We start from the raw sequence: 24,002 nt of genomic DNA on the forward strand, positions 1-24,002 counted from the left end.
AGACTGAAGTAGTTTAAGTCTTTGGTTCTTTTAATTGTGATGATTTTGGCTCACATTTAACAAAAACCCACCAATTCACTATCTCAAAAAATTAGAATATGGTGACATGCCAATCAGCTAATCAACTCAAAACACCTGCAAAGGTTTCCTGAGCCTTCAAAATGGTCTCTCAGTTTGGTTCACTAGGCTACACAATCATGGGGAAGACTGCTGATCTGACAGTTGTCCAGAAGACAATCATTGACACCCTTCACAAGGAGGGTAAGCCACAAACATTCATTGCCAAAGAAGCTGGCTGTTCACAGAGTGCTGTATCCAAGCATGTTAACAGAAAGTTGAGTGGAAGGAAAAAGTGTGGAAGAAAAAGATGCACAACCAACCGAGAGAACCGCAGCCTTATGAGGATTGTCAAGCAAAATCGATTCAAGAATTTGGGTGAACTTCACAAGGAATGGACTGAGGCTGGGGTCAAGGCATCAAGAGCCACCACACACAGACGTGTCAAGGAATTTGGCTACAGTTGTCGTATACCTCTTGTTAAGCCACTCCTGAACCACAGACAACGTCAGAGGCGTCTTACCTGGGCTAAGGAGAAGAAGAACTGGACTGTTGCCCAGTGGTCCAAAGTCCTCTTTTCAGATGAGAGCAAGTTTTGTATTTCATTTGGAAACCAAGGTCCTAGAGTCTGGAGGAAGGGTGGAGAAGCTCATAGCCCAAGTTGCTTGAAGTCCAGTGTTAAGTTTCCACAGTCTGTGATGATTTGGGGTGCAATGTCATCTGCTGGTGTTGGTCCATTGTGTTTTTTGAAAACCAAAGTCACTGCACCCATTTACCAAGTAATTTTGGAGCACTTCATGCTTCCTTCTGCTGACCAGCTTTTTAAAGATGCTGATTTCATTTTCCAGCAGGATTTGGCACCTGCCCACACTGCCAAAAGCACCAAAAGTTGGTTAAATGACCATGGTGTTGGTGTGCTTGACTGGCCAGCAAACTCACCAGACCTGAACCCCATAGAGAATCTATGGGGTATTGTCAAGAGGAAGATGAGAAACAAGAGACCAAAAAATGCAGATGAGCTGAAGGCCACTGTCAAAGAAACCTGGGCTTCCATACCACCTCAGCAGTGCCACAAACTGATCACCTCCATGCCACGCCGAATTGAGGCAGTAATTAAAGCAAAAGGAGCCCCTACTAAGTATTGAGTACATATACAGTAAATGAACATACTTTCCAGAAGGCCAACAATTCACTAAAAATGTTTTTTTTTTATTGGTCTTATGATGTATTCTAATTTTTTGAGATAGTGAATTGGTGGGTTTTTGTTAAATGTGAGCCAGAATCATCACAATTAAAAGAACCAAAGACTTAAACTACTTCAGTCTGTGTGCAATGAATTTATTTAATACACGAGTTTCACAATTTGAGTTGAATTACTGAAATAAATGAACTTTTCCACGACATTCTAATTTATTGAGATGCACCTGTACTTTGATTTTATTTGAGATTTACCCACGAGGCTATACTCTAATGGTGAGAACGGCAATACTGCTCTCCATCTGGTCAGGTAGCGCAAGCGTAGGATAAATTAGCATGTGGCATACAGCAGACATATGTTACAGCATAAAGCTACAAGAGAGCATTGTGTACCAGCTGTTGTGATGGCAAATAATGGCATGGCAGTTGTGCAGTTTGCAGGTTGGAAGTGCACAAGAAACGACAAGGCTAAGTGGCAGTAGTGTGTGTGTTTGAGTTTCTAAAGATGGAGTACATACAATGTATATTTGTGAAAAACATGAACATGTGGTCACATTTATGAAGAAACATGAACTGATTTACTGTGGCTGATCAGTGATATGGACAATTTCGGAAAATGATCCGTTGCACTGGTAAAAACCAAACATGTAACGGCTGTGACCAAATGAGATCATCAGTGCAGGGCTGTGGCAAAGACTTAATATGGTGTGTCTCCAACTGCTGAGCCTTCTCTATAGATCAGCCCTATCTGTCCAGTGTTGGTGTATTTGCAGCCGTGACACCATGTTAATGAGATCCACACAGGTGACAGGTGAAAGCAACACTGCTGGCAGTGGACAAATCCCCACACAAACACTCTCAGACTTATGACAACACTGAAAGGCTATGGACATCTAAACACATGTCTCTGTGACACGTGAAGACAGAGATTCTCACAGCTTGGTGGCAGATCTGTCAACATTTCAAGGTAAATATTCACTTCACACACAAACAGCCCTATCCTCTTCCTCCTGCTTGTCGTGAAACATGCCTAAATCCTTGTCTTCACAGCTACAAATGAAGGGAAAAAAACCCCCATTTGAATGCACATTCGAATCAAAAGCAATGCAGCCATCACCACACAGTTCTTTTTTAATATGGCATTTTAATTTAGTTAACATTTAAGAGAACAGCACAGAGATAATAAAGTCCACCTGGCTTCATTTTATACAGATACACCAGTCTTCATCCATTCTCCCATTACAGCCTCTCAGAGAATCTCTCCCATAGTGTACAGTTACATCAGCAGAGATTAAAAAACAATCCCAATACATGTGCTGAGTAATACATCACACATTTTCTAATTCTGAGAGAATTCTTTAGTATAAACCAGGTCTGTGTAAACAATCCACTAACCTTTAGCAAACATCTGCACTGTACATTAAGCCAGTATCTCAATGGACAGTGTTACTGCGGATTAGCCAATGGCACTGCAGTATAGCATGAGCAAGCTCTTGCCGAGTCAGCCTCTGAATTTAACACTGACCAGAGTACTTCATGTACAAACAATACATTTAAAAGGCATTTAATATTACTGTTTTCAATACAAGTTAAGCTCAATCAACAGCATTTGTGGCATATGACTGATTACCACCAAATATATATATTTTCAACTTGTCCTTCATTTATTTAGAAATAAGCAAAAATCCCATTTACAGGAAGGCACTTACAGTGGAAGTGAATGGGGGCAAGTCTGTAAACATTAAAATACACATTGTTTCAAAAGAATAGCTACAAGACGTAAACATTATACAGGTTATGAAGATTTTGGATTGATAAAATGGCTTACTAACCTTATCAGTGTAAAGTTATATTCAATATTACAACTTTGTTGCCACGATGACAGAACAATGTAAACCCTTTTAGTGATTTTATCACACTAAAATCATATAGAACAGAGGTTGAATCACACTTAAATCATGTTAACACACATAAAGTTTACATCTTGTGGCTATACACAGTGTGTATTTGAATGTTTAAAGACTGGCCCCATTTACTTCCATTGTAAGTGCCTCAAGGACTGTACAAGGACAGTGCATCTATGTGAACTTCTGCAGTTAATCCAGGATGGACTTCAAAGACATTCGTCATTAATCTTACAGTTCATACAAAATCTTTGTTTAAACACTTACCCTTAACACTTAGTTTAATCATTTTAAACCATGACTTGCACTATACATAATTAAGTTATATTGGCATTATATTCATGTTGTTTAGCCAGAGGGGAACTGGCTCCCACAGTGAGCCTGGTTTCTGCCAAGGTTATTTTTCTCCATTAACCAGCATCTTCTGGAGTTTTGTGTTCCTTGCCACAGTCGCCTTCGGCTTGCTCATTGGTGTTATAAATGCAATTATTATTTAATTACTTATTTTTAAACAGTTCAAAATCGTATTTTAATCAAACTACACAATGATGACTCTAAGACATTATAGATATTAGTTTAATTTTCTGTTAATGCATGATTTTCTGTAAAGCTGCACTGAAACGATGCGTGTTGTGAAAGGCGCTATACAAATAAAAATGACTGACTGTAACCATGATTTTTAAATAAACGGTGGACGAGTTAAAAATATTCTTTTGTGGAATTCAACATTATATTATTTTGTGGAATATTCTTTTGTGGAATTCAACATTATACCACAATTGCTGTCGATTGAGTTTAACCTGTATTAAAATACGGAATATTCCTTTAATCATAGCTCTTTTAACGTGTCCTTGACTGGAAAACTTTAACTTCTGGAATATCATAACACTTTATATTATTTTATCTTTCAAGTTTTGACCTGTATCTGTAATTAAATAGATTTTTTATGCACACCCTAACTGTTTAAGACATCAGGAGCATAAGGAACTTCTGTTATTATTATTGCAATAATTTAAAATAACAATCTCAATATTTATATAAACCAAGTTATGGGAAAGCCAATACTTCAGTTATAGTTCCTGTTTCAACAAGACAAAGATCAATCATATTCATAATGTGGAAAAAAGACAAAACAAACTGTATTCCAAAAATATGTGTGTGCTTTTTTCAATCACTGTCTCATTATTCGGTCTTGATCTGTGACATGTGACCAGTGCATGGCAGTCAAGGGCTCTGCTGTATGTGAACACACCAGCAAAATTTAAAGGCAAAAAAACAGGGACTAGACACACAATGCGTCTGCAAGATAAATAAGGCTGGATGCTGCATTGCATTGGATGAGTTGGTGGACAAGAGTGGAGGTGTTCAGACAGAAGGTAAGGTCATTCATCCACAGCTTCATTTACAAGGGGAGAATATGTTGGTGTTTAGAGGGGTCAGTTCTGGTGATAGCTAGAGAATATGAAGCAATCAAACGAGTGAGTGTCCGCGATATGCCTGAGGGCTGGAAAAAGTGTGGATTCTTAAGCGGATTCTCTCCATGCTCAAACAACATTACAGGAGTGAGACACACTCAAGAGTTTGAGTTCAGCCAAAGACAGCACAAAGAAGAGAAAACAACATTTCAACAAACACATACGCTCCCACACAGTGCAAATAGGCTTTTTTTTCCTTTTGTTTTCTTGAAGTCTCCCTCGCTCTCATGCACGTATTTACCCTGTAGTATGTACAGAGAAATGCAGAAGAGAGGATGAGATGACTGGAGAGGCTGTATGTGGTTTGTTCGATCACAAGGGTGCGTCGGTGTGTGTTTTCCGGGGCACCATCACACTTTCCTGTACCACAGCCCCTTGCTTGCATACTTTCCTCTGTTCCTTCTTTCTGTCATCTCTCCCAATCTCTGCCATTCCCCCTCTTTACTTTTCTACATTTCTGTCCTTCTTTCTTTATTTCTCTCTCTCTATTTATAGAGGCTCATAGTAGGACTCTGGTACATGCACATATAAGCATCACAGAGAAGTCTGCGGGCAAAGCCCTGGATGTTCTTGGGGTCCAGCGCATGAAGCTCCTCAGGGGTCATCTTCAGGTAGGCCCCTACTTCTGGGCATGGGGACACCTGTGGAATGTTAAACCCATTCTGGCCACCTGTAACCAGAAAAACAGAACAAACAAAAAGTTAGGAAAAAAATGTGTTTCTGAAATAAAATTTCTGTAAAGAACAATATGAGTCAATTGTAAAAAGGAGAATTTGCTGTTGTTATTTTTATTAATTTGCTATTATTATGGAGCAAGAGATTAATTTTTATCACATTAAAGGAAAAATGGTTTAAAAGTCCTCTGTACCATCACGGTCAGCCATACTGTCGAAGAAGAGCCAGGCAGAGTCTGCAGATCCGTATTTGACGAAGGCGACATAGTGGCTTGTTTCAATGCAGAGCACGGCAAATAGCTCCATCTGCTGGTGAGGGTAAGAACCCTGTCTCCATGCTGACTCCTGCAGCTCTTTAGGTACAGATAACTTAACATACCGATGAGCCTTACGTCGTGTGTGCATATGTACCTGACGGTCCAGGAAGTGAAACATATGCATGGTTACACACAAACATAAGAACGTGCACAGAAGCATGTCAGTACACAAAATATACAAAATGCATGTACACACAATTATGCACAAATTAAATATGCACATTAATGTATATTTAACTAATGTAATGAACTGTTATAGCTGTCTACTCTTAGGTAAAGGCATTTGAGCTGGCCTTTGATTCATTTGAATGAGTCTCCATCTACTGGATATAAGACATATTGCAGACAAGTTTGAATTTTTATACAGCCAAGCGAAAGGTATGCTTGTGTTTGCATTTGTCTGTCTTACCTGTGTATTGCACTTTTCACAGAACTGTTTAATCTTTCCCGGTGTGATGTCGCCATCTTCATAGCACTCTCTGCACTCATAAAGAGCTAAACTACCACATATCCGACATTCTCTGGGGGCTGACACACACGCACACACACACACTTGTTATACTATTTGTTTTTCACATTGGGACAGAGCAAGCTATAAGAATGCTTTAAAGTTATTACCTCCATAAAATTAGCTCAGTAAATCACACACAAAATATGATACATTTTGGTATGTGGTAAATTTTAGTCTACTAACAATGCAAATCCACAGAATTATTGACATGACTCACTGTCATCTAACAGATCTGTGATGTCAAGCTCCAGAGAAGGAAAGATCTTATTAAACATCTTAAATTCCTTCCCAAAGCGAGGCATCTGGATTATAAGGCAAGAGGGTGCCTGGAAACAAACAGACAATAGCATTATCATCCACTAGACCCAACACCACATTGACCAACAATATTTGGAAGTGTTTTCCTCTGATTGTGTCTTCTCTTTGATTCTGTATTTGGTCTATTTGCTTATTTGAGGGAAATTTAACACTGAAACTTATACTGCAGTATTATAATGAAAATAATAATAATTAAAAAAAACTTTAATACAAGTAATGCCTCAAAATGCTTTACAGACAAATTAAAATAAATTAATATAGGCCTAAATGAAAAGAATGTGCTTTCAATTCAGATTGTTACTGCAAGTGGCATATCTACTGTTTCTGTGGTTCACAAAAATACAGTGCATGCCTTGTACCTCTGCAAATTTGAGGTCACTGTTGATGAAGGACCATTCTAGTAGCTGCTGGCTGGTTGGCACCAGCACTTTATCTTTCTTATCCATAAAGATTTGATAGAAGTAACAGTCCTGCACCTTCTGCCCTGCAGACCTGCATCAAAACACATTAGACTACTTTTGTCCTCTGCAGTGAGGCACCAATATAGACATTTTGGTCGACAGTGATGGCAGATTATTGTCATTGTTATATTATGGCTGATAGCTATATAGTGGCTGACAATATATTCTATGTTGTTTTGCCTATTTTGTCACCCATTCATTTCTGAAAAAAAAAATAAAAATAATAATAATAAAATTGGTAACACTTTACAATAAAGTTCTATTTGTTAACATTAGTTAACAAAATTAGTTAACGTGAATTAACAATCATTTTAAAATCAAAAGTTATATATGTTAACATTAGTTAATGAACTATAAACTAAGAACGCATTAACTAACATTAACAAGATTAATAAATGCTGTAATAAATATCATTTTCATCGTTAGTTCATGATACCTAATGCATTTACTAATATTAACAAATGTGACCTGTTACCGAATTTTTTTTATATGCTTCAAATAACATCAGGAATCAAAACATTATAAATGTAAAGTTGAGGAGATGGACAATTGTTAAGTACATTTTAAAACGTGCTTTTTTGAGTTGGAAAAAAGCCCTAATATTATCTGCTTCTAATATTGACCTAATCAATGCGATACAATTTAAAAAGAAATACTAATATTGGCAGATACTGACGATATGGGCACAGATACTGTATAACATTTAATGTTTATCTTAACCAGTATAAGGCTTTTGAATTGTCCTGTACAAAGAGAGGGAAAATATTTCATGGTTCTTTTAATACATTGAACTTAATGTTCTTGTATATTCTGATTCTAGCATCGATTTAAAGGGTGTGAGGCACACCGTAGTTTGAGAAGTGGGTCAACTCTCAGGATGTGATGAAACAGGATGTTAAGGAATTCCTCAGGATCTAAGTGGGGAGAGAACAGATTTAATTCAATTATACTCACTTAAGAGTACTACTCTGCATCAGGCTCATAAATACATTTTCTAAAGCGATAGAATGTTCTCAAATCTAAGAACTAGAATTTTCCTCTCTGTTTAGAGAATTTTATTAGATCTGGTTAAATCTTTCACATATCTTAAACAAGTGCTCACCCAACAACAACAGGAAAGGTTTAGCGTTGTTATGCAGCTGTATTGTATCGTTGACAACATTACTTTCCAAAACAAAAAAAACAAAAACATTTTTTTTTCATGAGTACTGTGTTTTGACCAGTAAAAATATCAAAATCACCTGTAAAATATGATGTTGATGCACCTCTAATAGTGAATGCTGTAACCATATGCGCTGTTCCCCAATATTAAATGAATATGAATATAGCGAACACCTGACTATAGCTTTGCTTTAAAATCATTTTTAAACACTTATACACATTGTTTATCTGCTTACTGTATATTTGTGCCTACAGAGGGCAGTAGTTCCTCATTATTACATTTCTTCTACAGTGACCTCATAATGAAACACAATGAAATCCATCTCACCCTTCTCTTCTGAAGTGAATCCTGACGCCGCCTCAACTTTCTCCAATATCCTCCTAAGTTTCATGATTTTAGTGGCACACACATACCCATGTCTAACACCCCAAACACAGAGAGAGTGTAATAAAAGACTATAACCAAGTCTGTCACAGAGAATTGGTAAAATAAATTTTTCATATAGTACAATGTTTACAAGTCATTTGAGTTTGCTAATAGAGACGAAGCATTCAAATAATGTGCAATATAAATGCATGTTACTCACATCCGCAGTGGGTTGACAATTTCTGTGCGCAGCAACTCTTGTGTCTCTTTGTAATATTCCACATCGGTCTTAGATCTGGGCCTCAGGAGCACCGTATCCAACACAGAACTAAAAGAGAAAAGACTGACAGAGAGAGATAGAACAGTAAATGTATCAAATGTAACATTATTTAAGAATTAGGTTGTAATCTTGTAATCTTAAGAAAAGATCTATGCATCAAACTAATTTCAAACTAATGTACTGCTCCACCCCTTATCTGCACTCAACTACAAACTTGACAAGAGCATAACAGTTCCATGACAACCATATCCATAATCATGATACACAAATAAATGTCAAATCCACTTTGAACTCTGTTTAGATATCATGGAGATAAATAGTCACTGTGTGCTTCTGCCAGAAATTGTGAGTATGCAGTGTCTGTGATGAAGTGATACCTTTTAAGTGTATTTTTGTGAGAATCAATGTGTGTGTGTTTGTGTGCTCACCAAAATAGAGTGGAGTCCAGATAGCAGGAGTTATAATGTCCTTGAATTCCTTTCTTCTTTCCCACCATCACCTCCAAGCCATCATTCTCCGTCCGAGGAGGAGTGTTCTCATTAACTACTTCACTCAGGTAACCCCCAAATGCTAAAGCAAACACACACATAGATATTGATATATTGATGAGACATATCAATAAAAATGTATTGCGCCTCTCTGAATACTATCTAGTCCTGTTTACACATGGTTTAGACGCATTTCGGCTTATCCGATCACAAGTGGTCAGGCGAGAGATCACCGTTTACATCTGGTATTAACATGCATCTCAAATGCGAATCCTGTGAACTCTTGTGTTCAAATTTCGAGGAAGGGGTCTCTGATTTCATGACTTCATACATCCCTCATGATGATAATGCAGTAATGCAGTGACTTTCAAAGATGTACTTGAATACATGCACAAACTAGACATTTCGAGCAGAATTCTCAGTTATTTTAGTGGAAGACCTGCATTAACTGCACTTCAGATCCTCATCTGTGTCACTGCATGTTGATATCAGACACACTGAAGAAGTTCTGTGCATGCATATGTATGCACTTCTTCAAATTGTCCGATCAGATGGTTATTTCCTTTTAAAGCCGAACATAACTGGCAAAGTTTAAAACTATTTTTCTAACACATCGGTTAATTGACAGGTGAGTGGGTGGTGCTTGGCTGCTGTCTGGGATGCTTCAGGACAGATTTGCATTTACACCTCAAATGTGATGTGGTCACATGCGTTTTTGACTACCTTCATAGTCAATGAAGGTACACCTGTATTTAAAGGTGTAAACAGGGTCTCTGGTTCACAGTGGGTTCTCTCTGACACTTATTTAGGGCAAATTCAACACTGAAACTCACCCTGCATGATAAAAATAATAATAAACTTTCATACAAGTAATACCTCAAAGTGATCCTTAATTAATTTACAGTGTCCCCAGAAAGTATTTGGACACTTTAGTCATTCTTAAAAATGTCTGCATTTCATTGGATAATTAACAAAGCCAAACAAAGAGGCATCGACAAACAAATGATTCTAGACCTTACCTATAGAGTTGCATCGTTCTATGGGGTTGGGTGAATGATGTAAGGATGGGAATCGTGAGTCAGGTCTGCAGCATTTCAGTTTGACGAACAGAGCTTTCTTAGGTGGACATGTGAAATAACGTATCCCTTTAAATGTGCCATCAGTGCAGCCCACACACTCCTCCTCCTGAATACATACATAAATAAACATACACAGAATGTTTTTATTATAATATTTATTGCTATATTTTCTTTAAAACTGAAGTGTGTAACTTTTTCAATGTTAAAAGCCTTTCTCCTATCCCAGCTTAGCACGCAGAGAGAATTATAAGTAAGTCATTACAAGGTCGATTTCCTCAAAAACTGTCTATCTTTGGCACTATAAAAATATTGTTCTGTTTGTTGAGCACCCTAATCAGCCCAACACAGCAACTCATACTCAACCAATGCCATGAGTTTTGGGTGTGACTGTTTGTTCGATCAATGGCAGCTGAAGGAGTATTTGGGAAACTAAACTATTTTTTTCATTTCCATTCGGTTGCATTAGTACCACAGAAATTTTACAATTCAACTTTAAAATTATAAGACATATTTTTACACACTCCTCACACACATAAATATACTCACCAGCTCCAGCCCAGCAAGTGGCTCCTGTAGTCCTGAAGGCAGACCAACCCAGCGAATGACCCCACACAGTGGTGGGTTCTCTTTGACCTCCACCATTGACCCGACCTCTAACCCTGGCTGGCCTTGTGGGGGAGACGGTGGCCTCTGGGAAGGTGTGGCTGCCGGTGGCGAGACCTCCTGCTGCTCCCCCATCACTGAGCCTGCAGACAAGGACAGGGGGCCATGGCTCATGCTCCCATTGGGGCCAACTTTGCGGCTCAAACTGAAGGGCAAAGAGTGGAACTTGTTATCATTGGACAGCGAGGTGGTTGTAGGAGGAGCTCGAGAGGGGGATGAGGTCGGGTTGAAGTCTGGGGGCATGTCCGTCAATGATTTGGCTGGGTCCTCACCGACTAACAGGAAACAAAGCCAAAGAAATTAGAGGCTGTAATACAATACCCAGAGGTCATGATTAGCAGATGATGCATCAGTGTGGAGCATCAGGAACTGATCAATCAATATAAACCACTTCTGTTCAAATGACAAGCCGATTTTCCATAAGAGTAGACAGTTCTGAGAACGGTGAGCAATGGTTCAAGAAGCAATTCCACTTGAACACGCTTCGGTACGGTATAATTACAAATGTTTCCATCATGGATTTCTCAGCACTGTAAGCCAACTGTACTCAGGACAGAGAACCATGCCGGTGGAACAGCTAAAGTGACATTGCGACCTACGTTTGGTTCTTGTCAGTTATTTTCATTCTAATCCTGATTTTACAGCACCACAATGGAAAAGAAAACCGCAACCATTTAAACGAGCTTGAATCAGTACAGAACAGCAGAGTTTGACGATGGTAAACATTCAGCCTGTTGGTGGAAAAGCATCTTTAGATATATCTAATGTCATGAACTTATGATGAATGTTTCAAATGTCATTTTGAGTTAAACAGCAATATATGTTATTACAATGAAGTATATTATCATATAATTATAAACAACAGCTTAGCCAAAATATGAGGCCTTTTCAGAGCTGATCAACACTGGTCATTTTTCCACACTGATGCACACACCTAATTGACAGAATGTCCAAAACATTAAATGAATAGGACTATTAGGGGAAACATTGTGATGGGCTAAAGGAAAAAGCCACCACATGAATTGAGCACAGAAAGTGTGACCAACAGACAGTCATGGTGAATGAGAATGAAAGCAGTCCAGGCCACAGACACAATACAAATCCCTTAACCAATTACACACTGTCCCTGCAACCTCCTCAATTAGTGCATGTTAGCAAAGAGTGAAATGAAATGTAATAATTACACAGATGAAAGTGATGTTCTCAAGAACACAGTTTCCTAATGTGTTCAGACCATCGCAAAATAGACAAAAACACACTTACACAATGAATGAGTGGTGAAATCACTTGAATGTTCCAGCAATGCCAAAAACAAAAGCCATTTAAAGTGTCCTGCAATTAATAGACTAATGCTTAAATTTTCTTTAGAAGCTAAATTAAATTGCTGAATGAATTAATAATTAATCAGCATTAAAACCACCTGCCTAATATTGTGTAGGTCCCCACTCGTGCCGCCAAAACTGCACCAACCCGCATCTCAGAATAACATTCTGAGATGCTATTCTTCTCACCACAATTGTACAGGGCAGTTATCTGAGTTACCGTAGACTTTGTCAGTTCAAACCAGTCTGGCCATTCTCTGTTGACCTCTCTCATCAACAAGGCCTTTCCATCTGCACTGGATGTTTTTTTGTTTTTGGCACCTTTCTGAGTAAATTCTAGAGACTGTTGTGTGTGAAAATCCCAGGAGATCAGCAGTTACAGAAATACTCAAACCAGCCCGTCTTGCAACAACAATCATCCAAGGTTCGAATCACTGAGATCAAATTTTTTCCCCATTCTGATGGTTGATGTGAAGTTTACTGAAGCTCCTGACCGTATCTGTATGATTTTATGCACTGCACTGCCGCCACACGATTGCCTGATTAGATAATCACATGGATGATTGTTGGAGCCAGATGGGCTGGTTTGAGTATTTCTGTAACTGCTGATCTCCTGTGATTTTTACAAAACAAAAAACATCCAGTGAGTGGCAGTTCTGTGGATGGAAACGCCTTGTTGATGAGAAAGGTCAACAGAGAATGGCCAGACTCATTCGAACTGACAAAGTCTATGGTAACTCAGATAATCACTCTGTACAATTGTGGTGAGAAGTATATCATCTCAGAATGCTATTCTGAGATGCGGGTTTGCGCTGTTTTGGCGGCACGAGGGGAACCTATACAATATGTTGAAAACTGAATTCAAAATACAAACACACAATGTCAGCTGTGTAGCCTGCAGTACCGAGCATACAGAGGAATAAAATAAGACCTGAGCTGTGTTTATGTTTTTTGATCAATGATGTCATGCAAGTCATGCGCCACTCACGTCACAGTGAATCAGACTCTAAATAAAAGATCTCAGCAGCAAGTTGCCTTTTCAAATCATAGTGGATGTATTCAAAGGCTTAAAACATTGATTACCATGTGATTACTTATTCATACCAAGACTATTAAAGGAACCTAAGGTTGAGAGTTGTCTTTTTTAGACTAGATATTTGGAGGGTCGCACCTTGCTGTTAAGATGTTTATCATTCGTTTACCAGAACTCCATCTGTATTGATTGTTGATTACCTTCATCTATGTACCATGTGCTTTTGGCTTTGGACTGAGCAGGGTGATCGACCGAGCTGCCATTTAGCGTATAATAAAACTCAGACTTGCTCTTGCTGCCAGGCTGTAGGCCTAATCCTGAATAAGAGTTATGATGGGAACATAGAGAGTAAACAGTATTTGTGGGTGTGTGTGGGTGGATTTGGGGTGAATTAAACCCCAGATTTGTACATGGAAGTCACTGTGACAATACAGTTGTTGTGATTCTTGCAGAAATCACATGATCAGGACAGAATTTAGGACAAACTCGAAAGTGCAGAGGGAACAGCAGTATATGACTGCTAATGAACATCAGAACTACTGAGAGTGAGAGACAGTGACACACAGACAGAGTCAGAGAGAAAACCTCAAAGCTCATTGCCTGGACTCATGCAGTACTCAGCTATCTTAGTACGGATCTTTAACATGGGAGCAGAAAGACAACTGACCATTCTTTATGTCAGGTATCCCTAATAACATGGTCACTGAGTAATATCTACGAAGAAGAGTCTAACATAAATATTTTGGTGGAATATATTATGGCACTACATGTGCAGTATATACAGTATACAACTGGACACATACGATCAGTAACAAGTAATCTCAAGCCAACTTTAAATGGATTTACAAGGAATATCAGCACTGTAATGTCATTGTGTGCATCTTATGTGTGTTTGTGTGTTGAAGGCATTTCAAATAAATCTATGTCAGAGCATATTACACCATATTAGTGTTTTTGATTTAAGGAGTATGTAGGTATATAGGATAGATACCTTTGCTCTTTGGTTTGCTCTGGCTGCCAGGCTTGTCACTGCCGCCCCTGCTGGCAAAGACTTTGGGCAGCCTCGGATCTTGCATGGAGTATTCTGCAAGCACATAAAAACCCACAAATTTCAATTAAAGTACTTTCTCCAATCCTAGCCTTATATGCAGAAAAAACTTTAAGCCATTCATACAGTAAGTAGATAAGGTCTGTCGAGCGTTTTGTGCCTTTTGTCGAGCGCTTAAAAGATACTTTTAGATTTATGGATTGAATAAGTTTTCAAAGGAAAAGCGGTACCTTTAAGGCATTGACAGACATGTTGCCCATACACATGCACACAAACAAACAAATCATTAAATAGAGGGAACAAAGAGAGCTCCACACACTCCATTCTCAAAAACAAGGCCTTCAGACAAAAGAGCATCTGTGTTAATATGACTCACACACACACACACACACACACTAGAGCTCAGACAGTGCCCTTTGCTTTCCGAGAGCAAAAATTCTGTCTACACCATGACTTGAAGACTTAAAAAAACCACTGAAACATCTAAAACAATTATGCCAATAGAAAGGTAATAAAAAAAAAAAAGGTCCTTTAAAACCTCTTACTTACTATTATCTTTAAACATAAACTTTAATAAAGTGTATCCAAAAAAACAACTAAGTAATAGTTAATGAGATCTTTGAAACCGAGTTACTTTTACAAGTACTCAAACTCAATTTAGAAACCAAATAAAAAACGAATTTACCATTAACATCCTGTTTCAAGCAGTAACCACACTCAAAGCCAGAGTCACATCAAATATCAACATCTGACAAATACACAAGTATGTACTGAGAGCCCTTACCTGGCATCACATCACAGATGGGGACGAGACGGGTGTGTTCAAGACTAGCAAAATTACACAGCAGTTTGCCGTCGATGATCCCATCCCAGTCTCCAATGGGATTGTCCTGAGGGTGAGAGGTACAGCACCCTATTACTGCACCTGACCTAAATAATCTGAGAAAAGTTTACAACTACAGCACTACTACACAACAAACATAATCCAAACAAAGTGTGTCAAAGCCTGTCTCTATCTCCTGATGGTAATCTTCATCTGCTGCCCTATTCTAACCCAGACAGGACCCATCTCACTAACTGAGAGCCGTAATTCTCAAATAACTAGATTTACACTATCATCAGAACTACTGATCTGAATTATAACCACACCCCTTTACCAGTCAATTCTAACCTTCATTAATTCCTTTTTTTTTTTTAAAACAAACAAAACCTAACTAATCTTAACCATAGCTACATTTAAATATATCTCTAATATTAATACCTGCATTAACCTCCAAAATAGACCCAAACATATAACATCTACTTAATGCAATCTATTAACAAGACAAAATAAAGACAATAAGGAATGTAACCACAGGAATGTAATGCTATTTCAAACTAACTAATAGTAATATACTGTCCTGAGAACCATCTAAATCTCTTCAACTCCTGAATGCTAATCACATAGCTGAATCCTGCTAAGAGAGCAGAGAACATTGAGTGGGCCAGCTACCAGAAGAGAGATACAGAAACAGAGAGAGAGCGAGAGAGAGAATGAGTTTGTGAGTGATGAATAAGTGTGCACGAGGGAGGAAGAGAGAAGGCAGGACAAAGGGCATAAAAAAAAGAACAGTGGAACGGCGTGTTATGGTTGTGTCTTTGTGAGCATTTGGCAGCACGCCATTGTGGTGGTCACACAGAACAAACCGATCTGTTTCTACATTTCTTTTGTCCAGCCCTCATCTCTCTCTTCTATCCTTCCCTCCACTTCTACGACTGACATCTGTCGGACAGCTACGTACAGTGGGTCACAATCCTGGGTGTGAGAGTTGAAGATCCAAACTATTTTGACAAATTGTAATAGACTGAGGCTGTTCACACTGATTCCATTTGTTGTGTCCATTGGCTGTGTTTTTCAATTAGTTTACCATGTAAACATGCGCTAGATGGACATTTTTGACCGTTGCGCTGCGTCTCACTGTGTATTTCAGCGTCAAGCAGGAATACCATGTTTATTAGATGCCGTGTCAAGTTAAAAAGAACTTTAACTGTTAAAAATATAACTCAAAATACCTGCGTTGGTGGCATGCAAGGATGGTACAGTGTGAACGGCCCCTAATAATAATAAAAAAAGTTGCTTATGTAACACCATTTCAAACATCTGATCATGCTAAAAAAATAAATAAATTGCAAGTTAGTATTATTTAGATACTTTCAATTCAGTAAGTGCTAGGATAGCGCCTTGTTTCAAGGGTACAATGATAATGATTTGGTTCTACAAAAAAAAGAGCTGTACCTTTCAGTGATTATCTGAGCTGTAACTGGGAGCCTAAAAAGAATGATTGACCATTTTAATTGTTCTATTCATTTACCATATCAACACCAACGTAATATCCGAGACTCTCATTGCCAGGCAGTAAGTCACAGAAGATAACAGTGCCCCTTTCTGGGCCGTCCCGTGTCTGTACCAACACTCTAGAGTTGATCTCCAGTGGTGGGATTTCACCTTCCATTTCCGGGTCATTATCCACTAGCGTCACACGATCCACTTCCAGCTCTTCATCTTCCCAAAGCTCAAGTTTATCCAATGCAACAAAGACACCGCATTCATCTTCACATCGAAACAGCTGCTGACCCTGATAAGAGCCCTCGGTGAAACCCTGACCCCGGCCCTCCTCCTGTAAAACAGAGATTTTCAGCAGCTGGTGGAGAAAATGTGATTACATACAACCACACAAACATCACAACTTACATAAATAACACATATTTACCATATGAACAAAAGCCATTGTTGACGCTTAATGGTAGCATTGAGACTAGCCTTCAACTACATAATGAGCTAACAGGCTCGAGTTATGTTCACCCAATTCCTCCACCCAAACCCTGGGGACAAGCACAGCATTGTCCTGTAATGGCCACAGGCTTAGGGCCCAGGTAGGGCTGGATGGTATGAAGATATATACCATTCGATGGGAAAAATGTGTCAACTTGTGATGATTCTGCTATGCCATTTATACTGTAGTATACCCATGGCCTGGATTCAAAATTCCAAAGAGCAGAACATTACAGCCTAATCTACTAAATGTCGCAGAGGGGTGCGTTTAGCGTACAAAGCTTCGTTGATTATAATGGAAATTATTTAGTTTTGACATGTCATGCCACTAGTGTCCAGGGTAGACATAGTCATTTTGGGTCTGTTCCAAAAACTAGTGAGCTGCCTCAGGAGGCAGCATTTTGGCATCATAGGCGTGCTCCTGACTTCTGGGTCATTTTGGCTGTTCCAAAAGGTAGGTACCTTAATTATGCTGCCCCTAAAACACCTAATTTTGGCCAAATTCTAAGTTATTTTCATATGTATCCTTCCCCAGGAAAACAACCCCAGAATGCTCCGATGAGCAAAAAATCCAAGATGGCAGACGAAGCAAGAGCAATTTTGATTATAAATATATTTATAATAAATCTAATACTGAAAAACAACAATAAAAATTGTTAAAAGTGATAGAAACTATTTTACCCAAAAGATATGCGTGCTGTGCATTTTGTTTTAGAGTATTGCCTCGTTCCTCTTGTGTCACCTGTATTGAAAGCAAATATGAGTCGAGTGTCCTGTGTGCTGCACGCAGGGTCCGAAATTAACACCCGCCAAGCACCAAATGCAGGGTCAATTTTTCTATTTGGCTGGTGAATTTTGCAGTGCCACATGCTATTCTGGCGGGTGATTTTTCCTTTATATCGTTTTGTGTCAGCTTGTGAAATAATGTAACATGTTCCAGTTTTGTCCTCAAGGGGGCTCTGTAGGCCTACAGTCAGACAGGTCGCAGGTGTTTACATACAGTTGAAGTCAGAATTTTACATTCATCTTAGCCAAATACATTGAAACTCAGTTTTTCACAATTCCTGACATTTAATTGTTGAAAACATTCCCTGTCTTAGGTCAGTTAAGATCATTACTTTATTTGAAGAATGTAAAATGTCAGAATAATAGTAGAGAGAATGATTTATTTCAGCTTTTATTTCTTTCATCACATTCCCAGTGGGTCAGAAGTTTACATACACTTTTTTAGTATTTGATAGCATTGCCTTTACTTGGGTCAACCATTTTGGGTAGCCTTCCACAAGCTTCTTACAATAAGTTTCTGGAATTTTGGCCCATTCCTCCAGACAGAACTGGTGTGACTGAGTCAGGTTTGTAGGCCTCCTTACTTGCACATGCTTTTTCAGTTCTGCCTACAAATGTTCTATCGGATTGAGGTCAGGGCTTTGTGATGGCCACTCCAATACCTTGACTTTGTTGTCCTTAAGCCATTTTGCCACAACTTTGGAGGTATGCTTGGGGTCATTGTCTATTTGGAAGACTCATTTGCGACCGAGCTTAACTTCACATAATTTTCCTTCCTCATGATGCCACCAATTTTGTGAAGTGCACCAGTCCAACCTGCAGCAAAGCACCCCTACAACATGATGCTGCCACCCACATGCTTCACGGCTGGGATGGTGTTCTTCGGCTTGCAAGCCTCACCTTTTTTCCTCCAAACATAACGATGGTAATTATGGCCAAACAGTTAAATTTTTGTTTCATTAGACCAGAGGACATTTCTCCAAAAAGTAAGATTTTTGTCCCATGTGCACTTGCAAACTGTAGTCTGGCTTTTTTATGGCAGTTTTGGAGCAGTGGCTTCTTCCTTGCTGAGCAGCCTTTCAGGTTATGTCAATATAGGACTTGTTTTTACTGTGGATATAGATACTTGTCTACCTGTTTCCTCCAGCATCTTCACAAGGTCTTTTGCTGTTGTTCTGGGATTGATTTGCACTTTTTGCACCAAAATACGTTCATCTCTAGGAGACAGAATGCGTCTCCTTCCTGAGTGTTATGATGGCTGCGTGGTCCCATGGTGTTTATACTTTTGTACTATTGTTGTACAGATGAACGTGGTACCTTCAGGCATTTGGAAATTGCTCCCAAGGATAAACCAGACTTGTGGAGGTCCACAATTTATTTTTCTGAGGTCTTGGCTGATTTATTTTGATTTTCCCATGATGTTAAGCAAAGAGGCACTGAGTTTGAAGGTAAGCCTTAAAATACATCCACAGGTACACCTCCAAATCAGTGCACCTCCTATCAGAAGCTAACTGGCTAATTGTCTAAAGGCTTGACATCATTTTCTGGTTAAAGGCACAGTTAACTTAGTGTATGTAAACTTCTGACACACTGGAATTGTGATATAGTCAATTAAAAGTTAAACAATCTATCTGTAAACAATTGTTGGAAAAATGACTCGTGTCATGTACAAAGAAGATGTCCTAAACAACTTGCCAAAACTATAGTTTGCTAATATTAAATCTGTGGAGTGGTTAAAAAATTAGTTTTATTGACTTCTAACTAAGTGTATGTAAACTTCTGACTTCGGCTCACATTATAGTCCCACTGCTCATTGATAGTCGCAGTTAGCAGTAAATCTAGAAGCAAGATGAAAGCAATGTTCAGGAGTGTTCAAACCATCGGAAAGAAGGGAAGACCACTCTCAGATTTCCAGTGGATGTGCAAGTTTTAGTAACCCACAACCACACATACAAATTCTCTGGTAATGATCATAATACAGGAACCTAATTATTTTCATGACATTTGTTTTTGTTAACTGTTCTTGAACATTCATGCAGACAGAAAACTAGACTAAACAATAAACAGTGTATCCTGTACAACCATTAAGCGCCGCAGAAACACTCACTGCAACTGTATCTACAGCACGAGACATTCGGCATTACCAGTGTAGTCTGATTCCGAATCAAATGACTCCTTTGAGCCGGTTCTTTTTAGTGAATTAACAACTAGAGCGCTCCCAGTATTGCCCAAATCACAAACAAATGACTATATGAGCCCGCTCTTTTTAGTGAATCAAAGAATCAGTTGGAGCTGACTGAATTAACAATAAATAAATTAATTAACAAAATAATTCCAAATAAACAAAGAATTGTGCACTTAAGGCTCATGAATCTCATGAGAGTTACTTACTGGTTGTTTGTATGAAAACATGTAGTACACTTTTTGTTTTGTTGTAGTAAATGAATAATCTGAAAAATAATTCTAAATGGACTATCTGGCAATTATATATTTCATAAATAATAAAACAATACAATTCTTTAAAAAAGCAGTTCACTTTTAAACACGCTTACAAGTATCGTTTATTTGTCTCTCATGTCTGTAAAATTCACTTGTAAAATGCAATAAAAAATAAATTTAAAAATTGGCCATTAAGAAATCTGATTGCTGTTAACTCATTCCATTCTAAAAATTAATTTCAGACCCTTGCTGCACATGAGGAGCTCTATTCTTATGGCATGCAGAGTTGCTGCCTATAAAGCGTTCCAAATCAGTCAACTATGAAGCTCTATTTCAGTTAGAATGTTACCATAGAAGGCAACAGCCTATGTAGGCAAGAGGCAGCACACTAGGAATGAAGTTCATCTGATTAGATTTATAATCTATTACTGTTCTGACTAAGTGTTTGCTACTGTTTGACTTGATCATTCATTGGTTTTGAAAAATCTTACTTTAAATCTTTACAATACTTTTTGATTTCCAACCAAGTTAAAAAAATTATATTTAATTATTTAATTTAATTCACTAAATAATCCAATAATAGCCATTACCACGTGGTTAACACATAATATATAAAACATTTCCGTAATATTACTGTGAATACCGCAAAAAATTAACCTCTTGGCCCAGGTGCACAACCGAATGCAGGACAAACAGCATTAAACAAGACAGAGTGTTGCTCACTAGCAATTCAACACCAAACCAGATCCCACTCAATGCTCGGTCAGGCAGCAAGGCTCCTTTAAAGCGAACCACGCCTGGAAGCGGCTCGTCGCCAGACCTCAGCTGAACTCGCACTTTTGATCCGCAGCCGATGTCACGGGCCCTGTCCAGACGTGCTCTGTTGCACAGCAGGCTGTAACGCTCCTCACAGTTGGTGATGGGAAAAAGAAGCTCCGCTAGCTTCTCCTCGAGCTCCATCACGTTTTGCTCATCCAGGCTCACCACCACATTCGTCTGGTCCAGGATACGGAGGCTGCGCTTCCCCTTGCTTGGCGGGATAGTGCGGCCGAGGCTGTTGCGTTCCTGGCACACCTGGCCAAGGCTGCCACGTGGGATGCGCTGGGTCTTCTGGCCTGGCTTTTCCACAGTGCATTCCTTCACCACAATGTAAAAGCGCCAGTCATCCCGGAAACTGCCTGCAGGCTTCTCCTGGCTCCATAGAGCAGAGCTCATGACTGCATAGCAGGAGTGGGTTGATGATGACAGGAACACGTGTCAGAAGGTTGTCAGGGGTCAATGGGACCAGGAATAAGGAGCTTTCATGACCTTTTCAGAGGAATGGATGAACTGAACACACATAGAGAGCTGGAAGAGAGAAAAAGTGGGGATTTAATATAGGAATTAAGAAACTGAGAGTGCATAAAGTCTTAAGGAGGTTAATCTTGTTTTACCACACCAGATTTGCAATTTTCGCTAAGAGAAAGCTTGAGTAACTTGGTTTACTATGCTTGTATGTAAGGACTCAGTGTTTTGTTCACAGTCTGGAACAGAGAAAACGACTTGTTTTTCAAAGTATCACTCTTCTTGTTGGCTCATAATATTGCCAGCTCTGACCAGTCCCTCTTGCTCCCCTCAGGGAAATAGTAGTGGCTTGCTAGCATTTGCCATATTATTAACTTAATTAGCAACTGCAAGCCAACAAATTTAAACTCAAACTAGACTTAATTAAACAGCAATGACTTCTAAGGCTTTGAAGAACGATGCAGATATGCCTGAATGAGGTTAGATCAGTTACTTCACGAGGTTGATGAATATGCAAAACATTAAAAAAAAAAAAAAAAAAAAAAACAACATGAAACATAACAATGATGCTTCATGATTTTATTAATGATTGATTTAATGATTTAATTATTTCCATGTGCTTTAAATAGAGAAAATAAAGTAATACAAATTAAAAAGCTAAAGACACAAAGACTGTACATGGATACGTTTGTCAAACAATAACTATTTTCAGTGTAATTTATGCAAATATATGAAATTAACTGTTAACTGTCCTGCTGTGTATGCAGTATACACCCATTTAGAGCACTTTGACTGATTCTGTTCTAAGCTAACGGAAATTTGTCCCAAACAATGAACAAGAAAAGTGATGTGGATGGAAATACCATGGCACCAGACAATTTGCCCAGCCAAATAGGTGCTGCAGAATACTGAGAGCTGTCTGCTTCTGCCTTACAACATGCTAGCTAAAGGCTATAACTAGTTATTTAAAGCCAAGGTTTTTAAACAGAGGTCTGTGGATCCCTGGGGGTCCATGAAGGTACTGCAGGGGGTCAGCAGAAAAGATAAAATGTAGAACTTTCTTTTAACCTAGAAGGCATATGCAAACTTACCTCCCCTTAACTGCCAATGGCCCGCTGGTGGGCCGTTTTAGCATGATATATAACTTTTGTTTAATATCAAAAACTTTCTGTACAATCATAAACTTGGTCTCATATGAAAGCTTAAACACTCGACATTCATCCTATGAAGTCTATTTTGCAATCAAAACATTACAGTGTTAATTGTAATTTAAAATACTAAAAGAGTGGATATTTGTAAAAAAGTGTTTATTTTACATATTTTCTGCTTATGGTCCGATCGGATGATGGGAGGAAAACCAGCATGCTTTTCAAGGTAAGGGTCCACTAAAGACAACTGGCTATTTTATTCAAAACAGCAAAAATTGACAAAATTGGGGGGGAAAACTGACTGATCATCATTTGCTTGTGTCATCACATAATATATCATGCCTATTTTCTATTAAAATATATTAGAATAAAATATATTTCTATAATATATATATATATATATATATATATATATATATATATATATATATATATATATATATATATCATACATTGTTTGAACCCACCCCCGTGTCTCTCTGTGATTCACAGCCGGAGCTGTCATTCAACCCAGATCAAAGGCACCAAATGCGTCTCCAAATGGGCATTGAATATTGCAGTACATTGAACCGGCCAATGGATCTCTAGGAAAGATTTGATTGACAGGTCATGTAGCCAATGGTAAGACATTTCTATTGTTACAGGAGTTGGCCTTGTACATTCCAGAACAGTGACGTCACCCACTAGGGATGGGGAAATGAAGCCTCATGAAGCTCTGAATCTTTCCTCTGATTGTTCCAGGAAAAGATTCAAAGCCTCAGGAGTGTCGAAAACAGTGCCATCTGGTGGTTGGTCACATTTAAAGCAGCCATAAACCCGGGTGCTCACGCAGCTCTGTTGGATGAAGTGCCTGATGAAGTTTTACCTTCTGATGATATAATTTATGTTTTACAGTGTGGCAATAAAATTCAATATAAGTCAATATGATTCAATTTAGCTAATAATAATAATAATGTACATAAATATGACTAACAGAGTTGTCTGAGGCAAGTAAATGGTGCTCTGATTATTCTGTTTTTATACTATTTGTATGACAGGATATATGATAATTTAATATGAAAGAAGTTTGTAAATGGATTTCAATTTCAATTTCCATAAACCCGTAGAGGTCTGGATTCAAATATTCCGACACGCAAAGAGAAGCGCACACGTGATTTGACAGAACGTGAGGCTTTATT

General features: G+C 38.6%; 1 protein-coding gene across 4 annotated transcripts in view; it reads right to left on the bottom strand.

The window, feature by feature from the left end:
* Positions 1 to 2,378: 2,378 nt before the first annotated feature.
* Positions 2,379 to 24,002, bottom strand: part of LOC127444101 (ubiquitin carboxyl-terminal hydrolase CYLD-like) — a 39,523-nt gene continuing 17,899 nt past the window's right edge. The window contains exons 2-18 of one of the 4 annotated variants that reach the window (XM_051703293.1): positions 21,116 to 21,739; positions 16,707 to 17,012; positions 16,408 to 16,449; positions 15,140 to 15,245; positions 14,299 to 14,391; positions 13,508 to 13,624; positions 10,836 to 11,227; positions 10,230 to 10,395; positions 9,151 to 9,292; positions 8,663 to 8,785; positions 8,404 to 8,495; positions 7,762 to 7,828; positions 6,813 to 6,945; positions 6,353 to 6,461; positions 6,034 to 6,152; positions 5,502 to 5,718; positions 2,379 to 5,303 (exon numbers count right to left, since the gene is read on the bottom strand). In XM_051703293.1, coding sequence (XP_051559253.1) covers positions 5,119 to 5,303; positions 5,502 to 5,718; positions 6,034 to 6,152; positions 6,353 to 6,461; positions 6,813 to 6,945; positions 7,762 to 7,828; positions 8,404 to 8,495; positions 8,663 to 8,785; positions 9,151 to 9,292; positions 10,230 to 10,395; positions 10,836 to 11,227; positions 13,508 to 13,624; positions 14,299 to 14,391; positions 15,140 to 15,245; positions 16,408 to 16,449; positions 16,707 to 17,012; positions 21,116 to 21,607 — 2,901 coding nt within the window. In that variant the 5' untranslated portion in view covers positions 21,608 to 21,739 and the 3' untranslated portion in view covers positions 2,379 to 5,118. The remainder of the gene's footprint in view (positions 5,304 to 5,501; positions 5,719 to 6,033; positions 6,153 to 6,352; positions 6,462 to 6,812; positions 6,946 to 7,761; positions 7,829 to 8,403; positions 8,496 to 8,662; positions 8,786 to 9,150; positions 9,293 to 10,229; positions 10,396 to 10,835; positions 11,228 to 13,507; positions 13,625 to 14,298; positions 14,392 to 15,139; positions 15,246 to 16,407; positions 16,450 to 16,706; positions 17,013 to 21,115; positions 21,740 to 24,002) is intronic. The other 3 variants (XM_051703300.1, XM_051703307.1, XM_051703317.1) reach the window with 3 other exon arrangements.

The sequence above is a fragment of the Myxocyprinus asiaticus genome, chromosome 1 (assembly GCF_019703515.2).
Source record: "Myxocyprinus asiaticus isolate MX2 ecotype Aquarium Trade chromosome 1, UBuf_Myxa_2, whole genome shotgun sequence".
NCBI classification, from domain to species: domain Eukaryota; kingdom Metazoa; phylum Chordata; class Actinopteri; order Cypriniformes; family Catostomidae; genus Myxocyprinus; species Myxocyprinus asiaticus.